Source organism: Natator depressus, chromosome 22 (assembly GCF_965152275.1).
Source record: "Natator depressus isolate rNatDep1 chromosome 22, rNatDep2.hap1, whole genome shotgun sequence".
Lineage (NCBI taxonomy): Eukaryota > Metazoa > Chordata > Testudines > Cheloniidae > Natator > Natator depressus.
This window is the reverse complement of record NC_134255.1, coordinates 15,658,444-15,674,604: the sequence shown is the minus strand read 5'-3', so window position 1 is coordinate 15,674,604 and position 16,161 is coordinate 15,658,444. Positions and strand designations below refer to the sequence as shown.

Genomic DNA, 16,161 nt, shown 5'->3' with positions numbered 1-16,161 from the left:
TGTTTGTAAGAGTAATTGATTGTTAAACCAATTGATTTAAATGGTAGAATTAGTGAGAAATTACTTGTTTTTTTCCTAACCATATCAGATGCCCCATACGTTCCCAGCAACACCTTGTCACACCTAGTACCTAATATGAAGGACAAATGTTTGGGGAGTTTAATATCCATGTTAGCACAGGGGTAGCCCATTGCCCCTTCATAACTGTTTGAAAATACTCGTCACATTTATGCACCGCAGTTGGTGTTAATTGTGTCCCCAGGTTAGGCTGTGTGGGTTCTGGTTAACTGCAGAAATCAGTATTAGTACATCTGGGGAGGGGAGGAGGGAAGAAGAGGAGACAGGATATTTGACTGCACATCAGGAAAATTGAAAAACCCAAATCAGCAGGATGTAGAATCCGTAATGAAGATTAATTCACACTTTACGTCATGCAGCTTAAACTGCTCCCCAGAAGGTAGACATCACGTTGCTGTGGGGATCTTTCTTCTACAATTAGTAGAGAGAAAAATCTAATCACAGTCATGGAAGTTAGCACTGGAACAGATCTACACAGTCACCCAGCTCATCTCCCCGGGCAGTGTCTGTATCTTTCCCTACAGAACATCTATTAGTGACTGGTCGTCAACCACTACAAGGCTGGAGGCAAATGGCAGGGATTCCATTTCGGCTATATGTACATTACAAGCTAGTGGTGTGATTCCGAGCTCCCCTACACATCCCACACTCACATTAGCTCTCCTCTGAGCTAGCAGGCTAAAATTAGTAGCCGCCATGCTGGTACGGGCAGCAACGGCAAAGGCTAGCCATCCCAAGTACAAACCCGCCCACATCCCGTGGGTACTTACTCGGGACTGCTAGCCTATGCATCCATTGCCACTGCCCATGCGATCACAGCAGCATGACTATTGTTAGCATGCTAGATCAGATGAGCACGAGCGCAAATATTATGGCCATAGCTTGTAGTGTAGACGTGGTCTTAGTCATCAGTTCAATTATAAGCAAACTGGAGTCGTTACCATAGCACTTGGGACTAACTACAGTACCTGCCTTGTCCTGGGTAGGCAGAACAGCAACCTGGATCGAATTCCTTTCTCTTCCCTTAAATATAAGGTCCACAGAATGCCAAGTGACGGGAGCCCTAGTGAGGAACGTAGCAAGAATATTTAGCACTGACTTAGCATTGCATCTTCCTAATGACCCAAATTAAAAGGGACTCACTTACTGGTAGAGGGACCTATTTATTCTTCCTCTTCTTCCTACCAACTCAGTGTGCTATCGATTTGCCAGTGGGATTTCTTGCTATTGGACAGAGCCAGTGCTGCTAAAGAAGTTGATTAAACTCGGATGATCTCAGGAGGCATTCTCTGAAGCACAAATGAGACTTTGGGGCTACCTACTGATCCTAATAGCTTTGGTCTGGCCCTCTTATTTCCCACTGGATATGCATTAACCCTCCCGATGGATTTCAACCCAGGGCCTGCAGAGTCCTGAGTTAACACAGCATCACCTCTCCTATTTAAATAGCAGCTCAGCTCAGCTCTAAGGCAGTGAACAAATAGGGGAGAGGAAGACATGTTCTGTAAGGGGGTGGTTTTCCCTTTTAAGGTTCTTGGGAGAAAATTGTAAAACAAGTCCTAAGAGCTTTGAAACTTTCTGGAGAGGGCATTCCACTCCTCTGTGGTGTGCTTTCTGGCCAGTGTAGGAGCTGCACTGATGGACTCAAAATGGAGTAGTGTAGCAATAGTGTAGACATAGCCTAAATGGACACTCATGCAAGATTTCAGCCGGCCTCCAGCAGACTTCAGGAAGGGTTACCCCCATCCAAAATGTATTCTGGGAGGGCTTTTTTTTATCTCCTTCCTCTGAAGCATCAAGGGTGGCTTTGGCTGGAGATGGGACATTGGATGGGGAAGGCCAAGATTCTGAGGTAGAACTGATCATTCTCTCTCTCAGGGGCTTGACTGGCTAGTTCTTGCTCACATGTTCAGGGTCTAACTTACCACCACAGGTGGGGCTGGGAAGGAATTTCCCCTTCCCCACCCCCGGTGAGATTGACAGTGACCTTGGGTGGGTTTCACCTCCCTCTGCAGCATGTGGGTGCAGGTCACATGCCAGGATTATCTGGGTATATCTCACTTCATCATTCATCAGCAGCATCACTGGTGCTCCTCAGTCCCTCTTGTTTTCTTCCTGTGGCACAGAACAGTCTAGTCTTCTCTGGGCTGTGATATTTTGGTCTAATTTCGTTTGTAGGGTTTAGTCTATGGGCTCAGGGTGTTGCTGCTGGCCTATGATATACAAGAAGGCAGACTTGATGATCGGGTAGTACCTTCTGGCCTTAAACTCTATGATTCTACGAGGAAACAGAGGGGGATGCAGATTAGGTTGAAAAAAAATGAAGGTGATCATCAAGAGAGTAGGTGAAAAGCTCTGCTTGCTTTCGCACAGGTTGCTGGGATTGAGCAGGGTTTCCCCCAGAACTAGCACACAGCCTCTGTGAATGCCCAGTACCTGGTACTTCATGGAATCAATTCTGCTGGCCCTGAGTCAAGGAATGGGGAAGCTGCACAGGAAAGGTTTGCCACAACACTTTCATTCCTTTGCCTTATTAATTAAAAGTGGACCATAGCCTCAAAGTTCAGATCCTGAGTTTTCAGTTTGGAGAGGATAATCTGGGGACCAAGGTATTGGGTTCAGACCTATCAATGCTATCAGTATTTGAATAACTCAGCAGAGTGACTTCCACCCCCATATGACTCGTGTTCCAAGCTGCAGCAGGTACAGAGTTCCCATCTGCTTTGTGTGATGCGAAAGGCAAGGCTGGAAAATTGGCTTCAGGGTTTACTGCCAGGTGGTCCTTATGCAATGTGGGTGTGTTATGCTCCCCTTGGTGTGAATGGAAAATTCAGCAGTTTGCACTCTCTTTGCACAGGAGTAACTGACGATCCAAAATGCACGGCAGTGGTGAATCAGACTCAAATTCTTTCCTATATTCAGATATTCTACAGTTTGTTCTGATATTCTGACCATATTTACTTTCAGTCCACAGACACCCAATGCATTTTCCACCTGCCTTACAGGGTACCATATTATTTGCAGGTGGATATGCAGGGCTCTTCAGTGACTCCTTCCTGAAGCTTGGAGTCCTTTCCCATAAAGCCAGGAATGCTGAGAAACAGACGTGGATTCTGAGAAGTGCAGCCCTTGGTAGGGAAGGTCAGGGTGGAAAGAGGTTGCTGGCAGCTTTGCTGAATTTGGATAGTTTTCAAAAAAGTGCTCATTCCTAATTCTCTCCAGCTGATAGAATCAGTGCTGATGTCTCTGGACAGATCTAGGGTTTGCATTCTAATAGGTCAGGTTGCTGCAGGGAGCTTCAATGCATGGGCGTCTGGAAACTTGATCTTGAGTTGTTATTCTTATGGCAGTAAAGGATAGGTGAAAAGATATGGGTGGAAGGATAGTTCCCTACCTCAAAGAGGTGTTGTGCAGATAAAATCTACTGAAAACTGGGAGGCCCTCAGATACTACAGTTATTAAGGCCACATGACCTAGAATGATAACAAGAGTTGTACAAAAAATATTCTCAGCCTTGGCAAAAAAGTGGGGGAAATGGCATTTTTATGAATGTGAAGGAATAAAATGCTTTTCATTGCACGCTGAGTTATCCACAGAGAGCAGGGCTCAAGTGGGAACATGTTTCTTTCTCAGGAGGCTGCTGATCAGCACTCTGCTTTGTGTGGTGGGAGTCGGGACCATGCAGCCCAGAGAGTCTTGATCATCTAAACATAGGAGATAAAACTCAGACTTGAGGTTAACTAGATGGTGCAAATTTGTTCTGAACTGTGTAGTGAATTGAAGCACATTAAGAAGACTAACCTACCTTTTCATCAAGAAGATAAAAGTGTACAGGAGCCATAACATCATTTCCTGGTGACTATATGGTGACATGCTAAGAAGAAGAGAGACAGTCTCAGGTTCTTGCATTCAATTAGACCTGATTGTAAGTTTTTCACTGAAACTTTTTTTTTTTGATGGAAAATGCTATTTTTGTCTGAACTGAAATGCTTTTAAAAAGTGTCCATTTTGATAAAATTTCATTTAGAAAACAAAACCAAATTGTTTCAATGATGTCCAAACATCCCATTTTGACATTTTTGGAAAAGAATGTTTTATTTTATTTCTTTTTAAAATGACTTTTTGAAATGAAATTCACTGTGGTTTATACTTTTAAAACTATTTAAAAGTTTTAAAAGAGTGAAATTGGAATGAAATTATATTATTTTATCAAAATGAAATATTTCAATTTATCTGAAACTATTTTTTAAGGTTTTTTTTTCCATGGGAAATTTTTTAAAAAAATATTTTTGTTCCATTTTGGAATGGAAAAATTTTGAAGTTGCTGAAATTCAAATGGAAAATGCAGTCCTGCATCGCTTGACATTCAATACAAGCAACTGTTCACTTTCTGCAGAGCTTGCAGATCCTTTAGAGGATTCAGCTGCAGTGTGCCCTGTATTTCATTACAGATCAGTTTAATAATAACTGTCTCTGTTGGGAAAATTTCAAGATTGTATTTCCCCCCCCAGTCCCTATTTGTATTGATCCCCTGCAATGAGACAGTCTCACTCTGTGCTGTACATCATGTTTACTTAGACCTGACAAGAAAATTTGAAAGAACAAGACCTTGCATCTACTAAGCTCCATAGTGTCCACAAACAAATAAATACATGAACAAATAAAGATTTGAGAAGTGAGTGGCTGTTGGCATGAATTTGAGCACTGAGTGGCTATGAATTTGTATCACTTGCTGCTGTTCATTTGCAGCTGGTTGTTTAAGAGAGAAAAAGATAAAATGGACGGGGGGGGGGGGGGGGAAGGCCAGACAAGAGAAGCCATAATTCACCTGTGAATGTAACAGCACAGAGCAAAACAAATTCACTGAGGGTCAAGCAGCCACATTATTAATTATCACCCTAGTTAATTAACGTTTGTACGGCACTTTGAAATGTAAAGCATTGTGTATATGCTAAGCCTCATTAACATGACCACTGGCAGGCTGTGATTGTAGTTAATGCCCCTGGGACTAGTTTGTGCTGTTCTAAACCAGGTCCACAATAATCCACTTCAAATGGAAGCTCATTCTGTGAGAGCCCATCATTTCTGGCTTGGTTTATGAGTTTCTCACCCATCCTTTTCAATTGGAAGAACCAAGCAGAGCTGACATAAGATGGGGTATAAATCCTTTTCCTTCCATGAGCTCATGGACACATGGCTCCTGCTGGGAACCTCTGTTTCATAAATCTAGAGAGTAGACTGAAATCAGGACTGCGTGTATGACTTTAGCTGTGATTCGTTGTTGACACAATGGCCCCTCTGCATCCCTCCAGCCATGTGACTTATCCCGATGCATTGGGATCTTCCAGTGCTTTTCCTGTATGCCACAGTGACTGAATGTTTCTCTGATATTTGAACGGGGACATGTGCATTCACCACAGATGCTGGGAATCCCCAGAGGCGCTTGTGTCCAACAGATAAAAGGGGCTGATGGCTTATGGTTTAAAGCTTCCAAAGAAGCAGATCCCAATATCCTTTACACCACTGCAGCTAGAACAGGGCTTTCTCAAATGTGACTCATAAACCCATCCCATGTCAGAGAGTCTGGGGAGACATTAGGCAAACTCCTGGAGCTCAGGCTGTAGGGCTCAGAGAAAGTATCTGAGACCCAAAACCAAGAGCAAAAGAATTACCATGGTCACCAGAGCAGATAGGACCATCTCTGCAGTAGGTGTGGCTTTCAACACTCGGAGGCTAATATTTTCAGTACCAACAAGGAGATCCAGATGCCTAATTCCAATTAAAAAATAATGCAATATCTCAGCCTTGGCTAGGAGATGTACCAGCATGTGTGGGATGGAGGGTAACTGGATTCAGGATGCAAGAGCAGAGATTCCTCTCCATACAGTCTTCATTCAGTGAAAATAACCATTTAAGGTCAGCTGCTGTCCTATAGGACCATTGCAGCCAGAGAATCTTAAAACAGCCTTAAAGTGGTCCAGGATGTGGAGAACAGAGAGATGACCTAGAGTGACATTCCTGGCTCCAGCTGCACAAAGTATAAGCCCAGGGTAGCTGAAGATCTGACAGGAGATGATTATTTTCATGGAGTAAAATCAAAGACTCTTTGGAGAGGAGTCTCTCCTCTTTGCAGCCCTCTGGCATTCTCCAAAAAGTTACAATCTTTCAACTTTCATCCTGACTTGAGACAAGAACAAATGTCGAAATGCTGGAAGTTACATTTTTCAATCAGCTCTAATAGAAGCATATATCCCAACCCGCCCCCCCAAACTTTTGAAGTTCTCCCATCCGTACACAGCCACACACTTCACTGTGTTGGAGGACAAATGCTGCACTAATCTCACAGCATCCTCAGTGAACTCAAAATTAGTTTAGTTTTTTTGCAAGCAGCTGATTGCATCTCTGGGTTCTACCCGGCTGGCAAATCTTTGCCTTCGGGCAAATTCTAATCCAACCAACTTATTTATATGACTGTGCCCTTTAAATGCTGTTTTTTAAAATAAGTGTTCATCTATCATTCAGCCTTTAATGCAGCCTCCATCTCTCCCTCCTTCACTTCATATTGCCTAGGGTCATGGGTTAGAAAGCAGAAATCACTCTGAAGAATAGATATCTTATTCATTCCAGTTCCAAATGCAGTAAGACATTTATTTATATTCGAGGGAAATATGCTTTTCTATTTGCACACTGGATACAATAGTTCCACTACTCACCATTAAACTTAATTGCAAAATTTGGTTTTAGTAACAAGAGAAAAGATGAGAACAGAGCTACTAGTAACTGGAAATATTATAATTAGTCCTCTATCTTTGTTATGTAACATAATGTGTGTCAAAGATCTTTTGTTCTGAATTTAATCCATCTTCATTCATAAGAATGTGTAATGTGTGAATTATTTCTTCTATTTTTATGTATGCAGAAACAATAGGCTTCCCTTATGCTATTTCCATTACTGTGCTTTATTGAGCACAAAAAAATCTTTTAAAAACATTCACATTTTGCTAGCTTAATTTATTAATTATTATACATTAGTAATGATACAAGTTTGTTGTAGCATTTTAAGGCCCCAATTAAGTACTTGCATAAGAACAGCCATAGTGGGTCAGATCAATGGTCCATCTAGCCCAGTATCCTGTCTCTGACAGTGGCCAATGCCAGACGCTTCAGAGGGAATGACCAGAATAGGCGATCATTGAGTGATCCATCCCTGTAATCCACTCCCAGATTCTGGCAAACAGAGGTTAGGGACACTCAGAGCATGGTGTTACATCCCTGACCATCTTGACTGATAGCCATTGGTGGACCCATCCTCCACGAATTTATCTAGGTTTTTTTAAAATCCTGTTATAGTTTTGGCCTTCACAGCAGAACTGAGTCAACTCATGGGCCATCAACAGAAGTAGCGTTTTCTTTGGTCCTAGGTTTGTATCGGTCATGTGGGTTGCCTAATGGGGATGTAGGGCAATAGAATGGAATTCAGAAAGGTAAAATCAGGCTCTGTCTCAGAGGAAATTACAAAAGATGAGACCCTACTGGCTCACAGCTTGGTCTCCTGGTCAAACGCCATCACTTGGGACTTTTCAAGCTAGGTAGGACAAAGCACTGGAAGATATAAACAGCAAAAAATCCTGCACTGGCTCAGCGGAGTGTTAACAGGATGCGGCCTGAATCCCTCTCCAACTTCTGTGGCCCAAATTCTGCTCTCATTTAAACCAACACAACTCCAGAGTAACTTCACTGAAGCCAACAAAATTACTCTCTACACTAAGAGCAGAATTGGCCCTTAGACTCTCTTATCCTGGCTGCTTGAATGAATGCCTTTATCCAATCTCCTCTCTCTTCTCCAAGGTGGTCGGTGAGTGGAGATTTAGCCGGATCCACTGTGACATCTTTGTCACCCTGGACGTTATGATGTGTACTGCCAGCATCCTCAACCTCTGTGCCATCAGCATTGACAGGTGAGATCTCTCTGGGGCCAGGAGCAGGACGGTCCTGTCCTGCTCAGTGTGGCTGGTTAGGAAGGTGAATTGCACAAAATCACTTCTTAGTTTATGTGCGTCTGCTCATGTTTCAAAATGATGGAGCAGACACCAATGGGGCACAATAATCCAGAGAAGGTGCATTAGGCTACAGCACTGCTGTCTTCTCTTCAGAGGAAGGGCATTGAAAACCAGATCAAATGGGCTCCACCCTCAAACCTTCCAAAGCAAGGGGGCTGCAGAGACAAGAGAGTGGATTCCTCCCAGCTTAGACATCTCAGTTCCTGGAGATCTTCTATAGCTGAACCTGCCCCTGTGATCTCTCTGGAGCAATTCTCCAGATTTACTAACGGTACATTCGCAGATGGTCTCTCAGCACTGGCAGTGAACTAACATGCCGGGTCTTTGTCTCCATGCTGCATGCAGGTACACCGCAGTAGCAATGCCAATGCTTTATAACACACATTACAGCTCCAGGCGCAGAGTCACTGTCATGATCTCCGTGGTCTGGGTCCTGTCGTTTGCCATCTCCTGCCCACTTCTATTTGGTCTCAGCAACACAGGTGAGCATAATGCCGTCTGCGGCTGGCTACTGTGTGTGTTTCATGCTCTCTTCTGCCTCAGTGGGTCCCAGAGAAATTTGTATTATGAGGAGGGAATTAACATGGCTGAATAATGAATACTAAGAGTTAAGATTTTGGTGCATGCACCCCTCTGCCAATCAAACAGCCCTGAATCTGTTGCAACTCTTGCGCTGCCAGACCTATATCCCCCGATAAATCAGGGTTGATGCTTGTCCTCAGGCTTCTGTAGAAGAAACTTGCACAGCACTAGCCAGCATCAGCACCCAAAAAGAAGAGGTAACCTTATGTCTTAAAATCTGCCGCAGTGATGGGCACCTTACAAATAACCAGACAGCTCCATTGGACAGCAGCACAAGATAAAGGTTGCTGACTAGGAGTGTATTTTAGGGAAACTGGATGGTCTATGGTATGGGAATGATGGAGCCTTTCACGTACAGGTCACTGCTTGGTGTTTGGCTCAGGTTGGTAGCAAATGATCCCTCGTCAGGTGTAGACTCACCTCTTAGTGATCTGCTTGAAAGGCGTTGGGCTCAGGCCCGTTCCTGTAGGACAGGTGTCCACATCAGAACCCCTCCCCCTCCAATAATAGCTATTGGGCAGTCTTAAAAGAGAGCCCAAGGACTGAAAGGTCTATAGAGACTGCATTCCCCTCTCAATTCCTACAGCTGGAGATGCGGCTCCTTGGTGGGAAGCAGTCTGGGAAGTTTGCACCGCTGCAATTGTGTGGCTAGCTAGAGAATTTCAGTCTCCAGCTCTCAATCCAGCACCTGACACCTGCACTAACTGCGTGAGAAATAAACCTGTTTTCCCTTGGTTTAGGGCTTGGCCTGTGATTTTCAAAGGAGCCTAGGGTGCTGAGACACCCAGCTCCCATGGACTTGCAGGCAGAGTTGGGTATATGACTCATTGTGACAATCCCGCTCTTGGTTTGGAAATTATTTCTGGAGGAAGATGGGAGAGCAGCTGTTCCCATCCCCCGGTGGGGGTGTTCTTGTGGCTCCTGTGGTGGGTGAGAGAGAGAGAGAAGTGCTGGTTCTAGCTCCTAACAGTTGGGACGATGCTCCTGCAATCTCTTGTGTCTTCCAGACAAGAATGAGTGTATCATTGCCAATCCTGCCTTTGTTGTGTATTCCTCTATCGTCTCCTTCTACGTTCCCTTCATTGTCACCCTGCTGGTATACGTGCAGATTTACGTAGTGCTCCGTAAACGCAGGAAGCGCGTCAACACCAAGCGCAACACCCACGGCCTGGACTCTGACACGCAGGCACCGCTGAAGGTAACCAGACCCCAACCCCCTCTCCCCATGGCCATCTTCTTTCCTTCCTGATCTCATTCTTTTCCTAATGCTTCCCCCGTTCCCTCCCCATTTACGCTGCTTGGTCTGAATGAAACAGTGGATTGTGAGGATGGATATCGTGTCTTATGCCTTTTGGGAGTCCTGGATGGCCACGGGGAAGCTTCCCAGATCTTTCCTGACTTCCAAGGATGTTTCATCAACAAGTCTGTGGTTGGCTCTGCTTCACCCAAGCCACCCATGTTTGCTTCAGCTCTGCAGAGTCTGAGTTGGGTTTAAGATATCCAGCAAGGGCTTGAAGCGAGGGTACTTTTATTCTTTCACTCTGAGTAGATCCCTCTATTCCATGACCGGATGGTGGACACAATCTCTCACCATCCTGTTGGAATTTATTCCTTCAAACTGTAGCTTGGGGAGCTAGCTTACAGATATTTTATTTAGCAGCAACACAAGAAATCTAGAGGCCTGCATCCTGTAAGAGAAATTGAAATATCTTTACGCTAGCTCTGTGGGATAGAATACCAAAGGTTGGGCCTTTCAAAGCAGCCCAGGGAATTTAGCCTTAAAATTAATAGACGACACAAGATTAGGTTAGAAGCAGGTTAGATGAGCTCCTGTCAGGGATAGTCTAGATAATACTTAGTCCTGCCATGAGTGCAGGGGACTGGACTAGATAACCTCTCGAGGTCCCTTCCAGTCCTATGATCCTATAATTAAAACCCCTATGCAGTTTTCAAAACTTCAATCAAGGACTTCAACAACCTCCCACTTCCTTCTTTCCTGGCCACCATTTACTTTTAGGGCTGAGCTAGCTGACTCTTCCTTTCTCTCCAAATTTGGCCGTGGTGGTAGCTGGTGTCTGCCCACGTTACGGTACTGAGCAATAGATGGTTGTGCAGATAATTTGCCACTACAGTAGTGTCCACAGGGAGGGCTATTGCCCTCTTGCAGGGCCGTCCACTAGTTAGCAACTTCAACATGGTTCACAAACAAGGAAACCTTTGGGATGTGCTCTGGCACCACGGTGACGGCAGGCCCAGACAGACACATGTAAGAACACAGCTCTTGATATTTCACAAGCAGTGCATGCGTGTCTGGCCTGCAGAGCGCATGGCTTGCGTGGCACGCCCGCGACTGACAGCAGTGCCTTGAGGCACACACATTAGCGGAGTCCAGCAAAGTGTGCGTGGGCCATGAGGACACTTGTCACAAATTCCCATTTTAGTAGGAAGTGAAAAATGATTAATATGGACTTGTAACCGGAGAGAAGCCATCTCCAAACTGTCTCTCAGCATTTCCCTCAAAAGCCAGGTTCTAGTCAAACAGAGCAATATGGAGACAGAGAGTGGGGCTGGATTGAGGAGCTACAAAGGTCCTTAAAGTGTCTTTCTTGTGGTGAGAAAAGAGCTGAGAGTCCCTGGGAACCACCATCATTCACTCCTCGGAGTAATTTTCCAGACTTCTTACCTTCCTACTCACAGCTATTTGTTTCTGCTCAGTGCCCTGTGTTTAAATTGCCACATCCCCTCCTAATTCCCATCTGCTTGTGTAACCTGTGTGCTGATGCTTCCCCCGTAGGACAAATGCACTCACCCAGAAGATGTGAAGCTCTGCACTGTTATTGTCAAGTCCAACGGGAGTTTCCCAGTTCATAAGCGGAAAGTGGTAAGTGTCACAGAGGACTGTCGGCACTCTAGCACAAGCTCTTTCTCCGTTTGCCTTTGCATGGTGCAGAATGAATTTAGGGTGGGTTTCTTCCCCCTAGCCTAAGAAAGAAAAGTTCTGTGTTAACAAAGGGAATTCCTATGCAGCATCAAAACTTAAAGGGTGCTCTTCCCTTTCCCCAAAGAAAGCCAGCTATTTGAACTGCAGTATCGGCAACTCCAGAGTTAAAATATCAGGACTCAGTTCCTCCACCTTCCCCCAAACATCATGAGATTGTTAAAAATATCATGATTTTTAAGGCAATTATCAATTTGGAGATCTTTTTATTTACCTTCTAGGTGTTTTTTATATTTTGAGACATAAATTCTTTGGTTTGTTATGAAAACCTGAATAAAATAATTGAAAATGGACATTTCCCAGGAATATTTCTGTTTAGGAAAAAAAGCCATCTTCCATTTAAACGTCCTTCTGACAGAAAATCTTCAGCCAGCTCTAGATCTGAGGCTGGTAGGTTCTCCCCTTTGACAACCCCTATAAGATAGCGAAATGACTCAGAAGAACCAAATAAGCATTGTCAGAGTCAGAAAGGCCAGTTCCTTTCAGAATAATGTACACATAAAAGCGATACAAATAAGGGAACATAAGCAAAGAAATGAGCCAACAGAAACACTCCCCCAGTTTGGAGCTTCCCCCTTGTCCTATCACCCCAACCTTCCCAAAGGCATTCTCCCCTCTCTGCCTCCCACACAGCCAATTGATAGCCCTTCCCCTGACCATCTCTGCAAAAGGAGGAGATGAGGAATTGAGCTGAGGTTAATCTCTTCTTCATCAAGGCCCAAGTAGTACTCCTGCTCCCTTCACAGAAGACAGTATCACTCCTTTGCTCCAATTGCATATTTATCTATCTTTATGTTGGGGTTTTTTGATCCTTGTCCAGGAGGCAGTGAATCACGTGGAGGAGATGGAGATGGAGATGGTGTCCAGTACCAGCCCCCCTGAAAAAACCAAACACAAACCAGCCCTGCTGAGTAACCACCAATTGGTCATGCCAGCCACTTCCAACCAGTGCATCAATTCCACCCTGGATTTGCCCTTGGACAGCCCCACGAAAACGGAGAAGAATGGGCATGCCAAAGACAACCCAAAGACGGCCAAGGTCTTCGAGATCCAGTCCATGCCCAATGGCAAGACAAGGACTTCCCTCAAGATCCTGAGCAGGAGGAAACTCTCGCAGCAGAAGGAAAAGAAAGCCACCCAGATGCTAGCCATTGTGCTTGGTAAGAGCTCAATTTGGCCTCCTTTGTAGTCCATTGGATTCCCAGGACTGGTCTTTTAATGGGAATGTCCAGTGAGAACTATTTTGTTAGTCACATAGGCAGAGAGAAGTGCACCTGCTGGTGGAACATGTGGGGAAATACGAGGAGGAGCATAGCGGGCAATGCTCAGAGGGAAGAAGGAAGTGTCAAATAAGGGCAAATATGCAAGGTGAAAGGAGGGGTGTGAGGATACTTTAAAGTGGTCTCTGGAGACAGAGTGTCGCGTACTGAAGGTGAGGGCCTTATTGCAGGTTTCTCTGGATAAGTTAGGTGAAACACCTGTGCAACCAGGCAGCATGACACCAGTAGGAAGGCCAGCCACGGTTCTCCCTCTCAGAGCAGCATAAGAGGACAACCTCATCTAACTCAGGGTATTGCCCGACTCTGAGGAATACTGGCTGCTGATTGGCAAAGGCTGGCAAGAGGCTCAGATGATTTATAATGCATCCCAATTATGTTCCAAATGGCAGTGAAGTCAGAAACAGGACTGGCAGTTCTGAGGGCCAGATTCTCTGCTGGTGTAACTGCTTTGAAGTCAATCAACTTACAACAACTGAGAAAACATTTAGTGCTTAGATACTTAAGGGCCACGGATTTAGAAATAGGATAGCAAGGCACAAGACCTACACCCCTGCAGGAAGCAACTTTCTTTTATCACCATAAGGGGCTTAATTGTTGGATCTCAGAGAGTATTGAGCACCTGTACAAATCTTCCAGGGTTAAAATGACAGCTCAGTGCAATCAAACCCGATTCTTTCCTTATTTCCCAGGTGTTTTCATCATATGCTGGCTCCCCTTTTTCATCACCCACATCCTGAACATGCATTGCAACTGCAACATCCCACCGGCGATGTACAGTGCCTTCACGTGGCTCGGGTATGTCAACAGCGCCGTCAACCCAATTATTTACACCACCTTCAACATTGAGTTCCGCAAGGCCTTCATGAAGATCCTCCATTGCTAAATAAAGCCTGAGAGCAAGATGATGCCATGCACACATCACATACACACACACAGGTGAATAGGGAGTCATGAGGAGGCCCAGTGTTCTTATATAGGGCCATAGGCCCATGTGTTAAGACAGTGCCATGCCTACACACCATTATAGCTGGGATGTAATGGGTGGCTTCAAGTGGGATGCTCTCTCTTATCCTTAAGGTGACCTTTGGACTCAGAGATCAACCCAAAGGGCAGTTTTAAGAGGTACTCTCACACTGTCTTTGAAGATACAGAAGCAAAAACTAAGACACTCATCTGATACCTGCCTGTGGCCAACTGACCTCCAGTGCATTAATTGTGGACATTAGCAGAGCTAGCGGAGGACAGTGATTGGTCCCTGTGCTGGTTGCTCACATGTTAACGTCATTGATACAATTCTCACCAAAGACACCGACATCTTTTCTGCTTTGCAATAGGAGCCAGAAAGCCAGAGCTCACAGGAACTCCATGCAATGGCTTTGCCATCACCTCCAGCTGACCAGTCCAGTATCAAACTGCTGAAGCCTTCAGACAAAGACTTAGAGAGGTGCCAACTGGGCTAAGAAGGTTCTGCCATCAGACACGATCTGATATCTACAGACATATGGGTCCTGGGGAAGTGGGTGCAGGAGGAGAAGGGAAACCTGTATCACATATGGTGTCATAACACAAATGTAAATATGAATAAATAGGAGGAATTGAACAGAAGCCCAAGCCAAAAAAACCATAAATAAAGAGAGAAACAAAGAAAGGACACCTTGTCTTGCATGGTACGCGCGTGCTATGATTCAAAGGGTACTCATCGTCACCATTCAAAGCCATGTCCACCTGCCAGGATTTTCATCTCCAAGTTACAAGTTATTGTACAAAGTTAGCTGCAGTGTGATGGTGTCATTCGTATAGTGGCACGAGGACAAGGTGAAAGAGAAGGCCCCTGGAGCCATGTCCATCCCTGGTGTAACTCCAGTGAAGTCATCAGAGTTGGACCTCCAGGCTGAATTTGGACCCTGTAGCATGGGTTTAATCAAACAGGGAGGGAAGCTACTCTTCATTGGCCATCCTGGCTTGCCCCTTCCCTTATGACTCTGCACTGACGCTTGTAGGGAGAGAAAGCAGAGTTGTGTATTAGGTTCTAAGTCTCAGCCATCACTCTAAAGGCCAGTAACTTCACTATAAGCAGATCTTAAGCCACTGACTCACACTGATGAGCTGTAGTTGCTTTCATGAACAATCCCATTGTCTTCAGAGGAACTACTCCTGAGAGTAACCGTTCACCACCGTGAGTTAAGGGCCTTTGTAATCTGACCGTGGTGGCTTTGGGAGGGAAATTGAAAGGTTCTGAAAGAGTCTCTAGCTAGACTTGCTCCTGGGTTCAGTGTGGACTCTGGTCTGGAAAATGAGAGCTTTTCCCCCTGTTTGTTTCCAGCATCTCCCCCACCCCCTTGTCTCTGTGCTTCGTGGTTTAACCACTTGAGAAGCTGTCACCAACACCATCTCACTAAGCCGACCCTGGGGCTGCCAAATCCACGCTGTCATTTTTGTACCCAGTTCACTATATATTTTGTAATATCACTGTAAAGAATATCCAGTAAAATTAATAAAATTCCATGGAAATGGGTCTTGCTGGAGTTTAATTCAGGATCAGGATAGTCTGGATTATTGCAATAGTCCACACACACATACAGACCCCGCAAATTAAAATCATCTGTCAATTTTAAAGCTATTAAATGCCCTGTAGAAAGAGATACTGGCTGGAACCTCACACGCTTCTGGCTTCAGCAGAGGGGGAGCCTCCTGCAGGTGTGGAGAACAAATTGAATGTCGTTTCTGGTTTTATATCAAAAAAGAGAAAAGACGACCAAATCCACCATCTCTGGCATAATTCCATCAGCTTCAATGTGATTAATTTGTCCTGGGCCTCTTAACTACAGTTCAACACAGCACCTTCTTATTTGACTCATTCATTCTTTATGTATGGGTAATTCTCAAATTTTGCAGGTCAAGACCATTTCTTGCTGTAGGCCCTTTGCAATGAATTCCCCTTGGTTCTAGGTCTATTTCCCCATGTTACCAATACATGCATTTTCCTGTGCAAGCAGAGGTCAGGGAGTTGTAATATAGGTGCTTCCAGTATTGTTAAATAAAGCGGGGGTAGGGGGGAAGGAAGGCGTGATCCCAGCATGGAAACCACTGCTGTAGATGGTTACAGCATAGATTTCAAAGCTTATTTGAACATGATCTTTTGAGGTCTGTCAGCAGCTATAGA

The 16,161-nt window shown here is 44.8% G+C and overlaps 1 protein-coding gene across 1 annotated transcript in view; it reads left to right on the top strand.

Annotated features, from left to right (window-relative positions):
- DRD2 (dopamine receptor D2) overlaps positions 1-15,467 on the top strand; it is a 64,824-nt gene extending 49,357 nt beyond the window's left edge. The window contains exons 3-8 of the mRNA XM_074936745.1: positions 7,927-8,036; positions 8,484-8,620; positions 9,728-9,918; positions 11,515-11,601; positions 12,539-12,878; positions 13,688-15,467. Coding sequence (XP_074792846.1) covers positions 7,927-8,036; positions 8,484-8,620; positions 9,728-9,918; positions 11,515-11,601; positions 12,539-12,878; positions 13,688-13,881 — 1,059 coding nt within the window. The 3' untranslated portion in view covers positions 13,882-15,467. The remainder of the gene's footprint in view (positions 1-7,926; positions 8,037-8,483; positions 8,621-9,727; positions 9,919-11,514; positions 11,602-12,538; positions 12,879-13,687) is intronic.
- Positions 15,468-16,161: the final 694 nt, after the last annotated feature.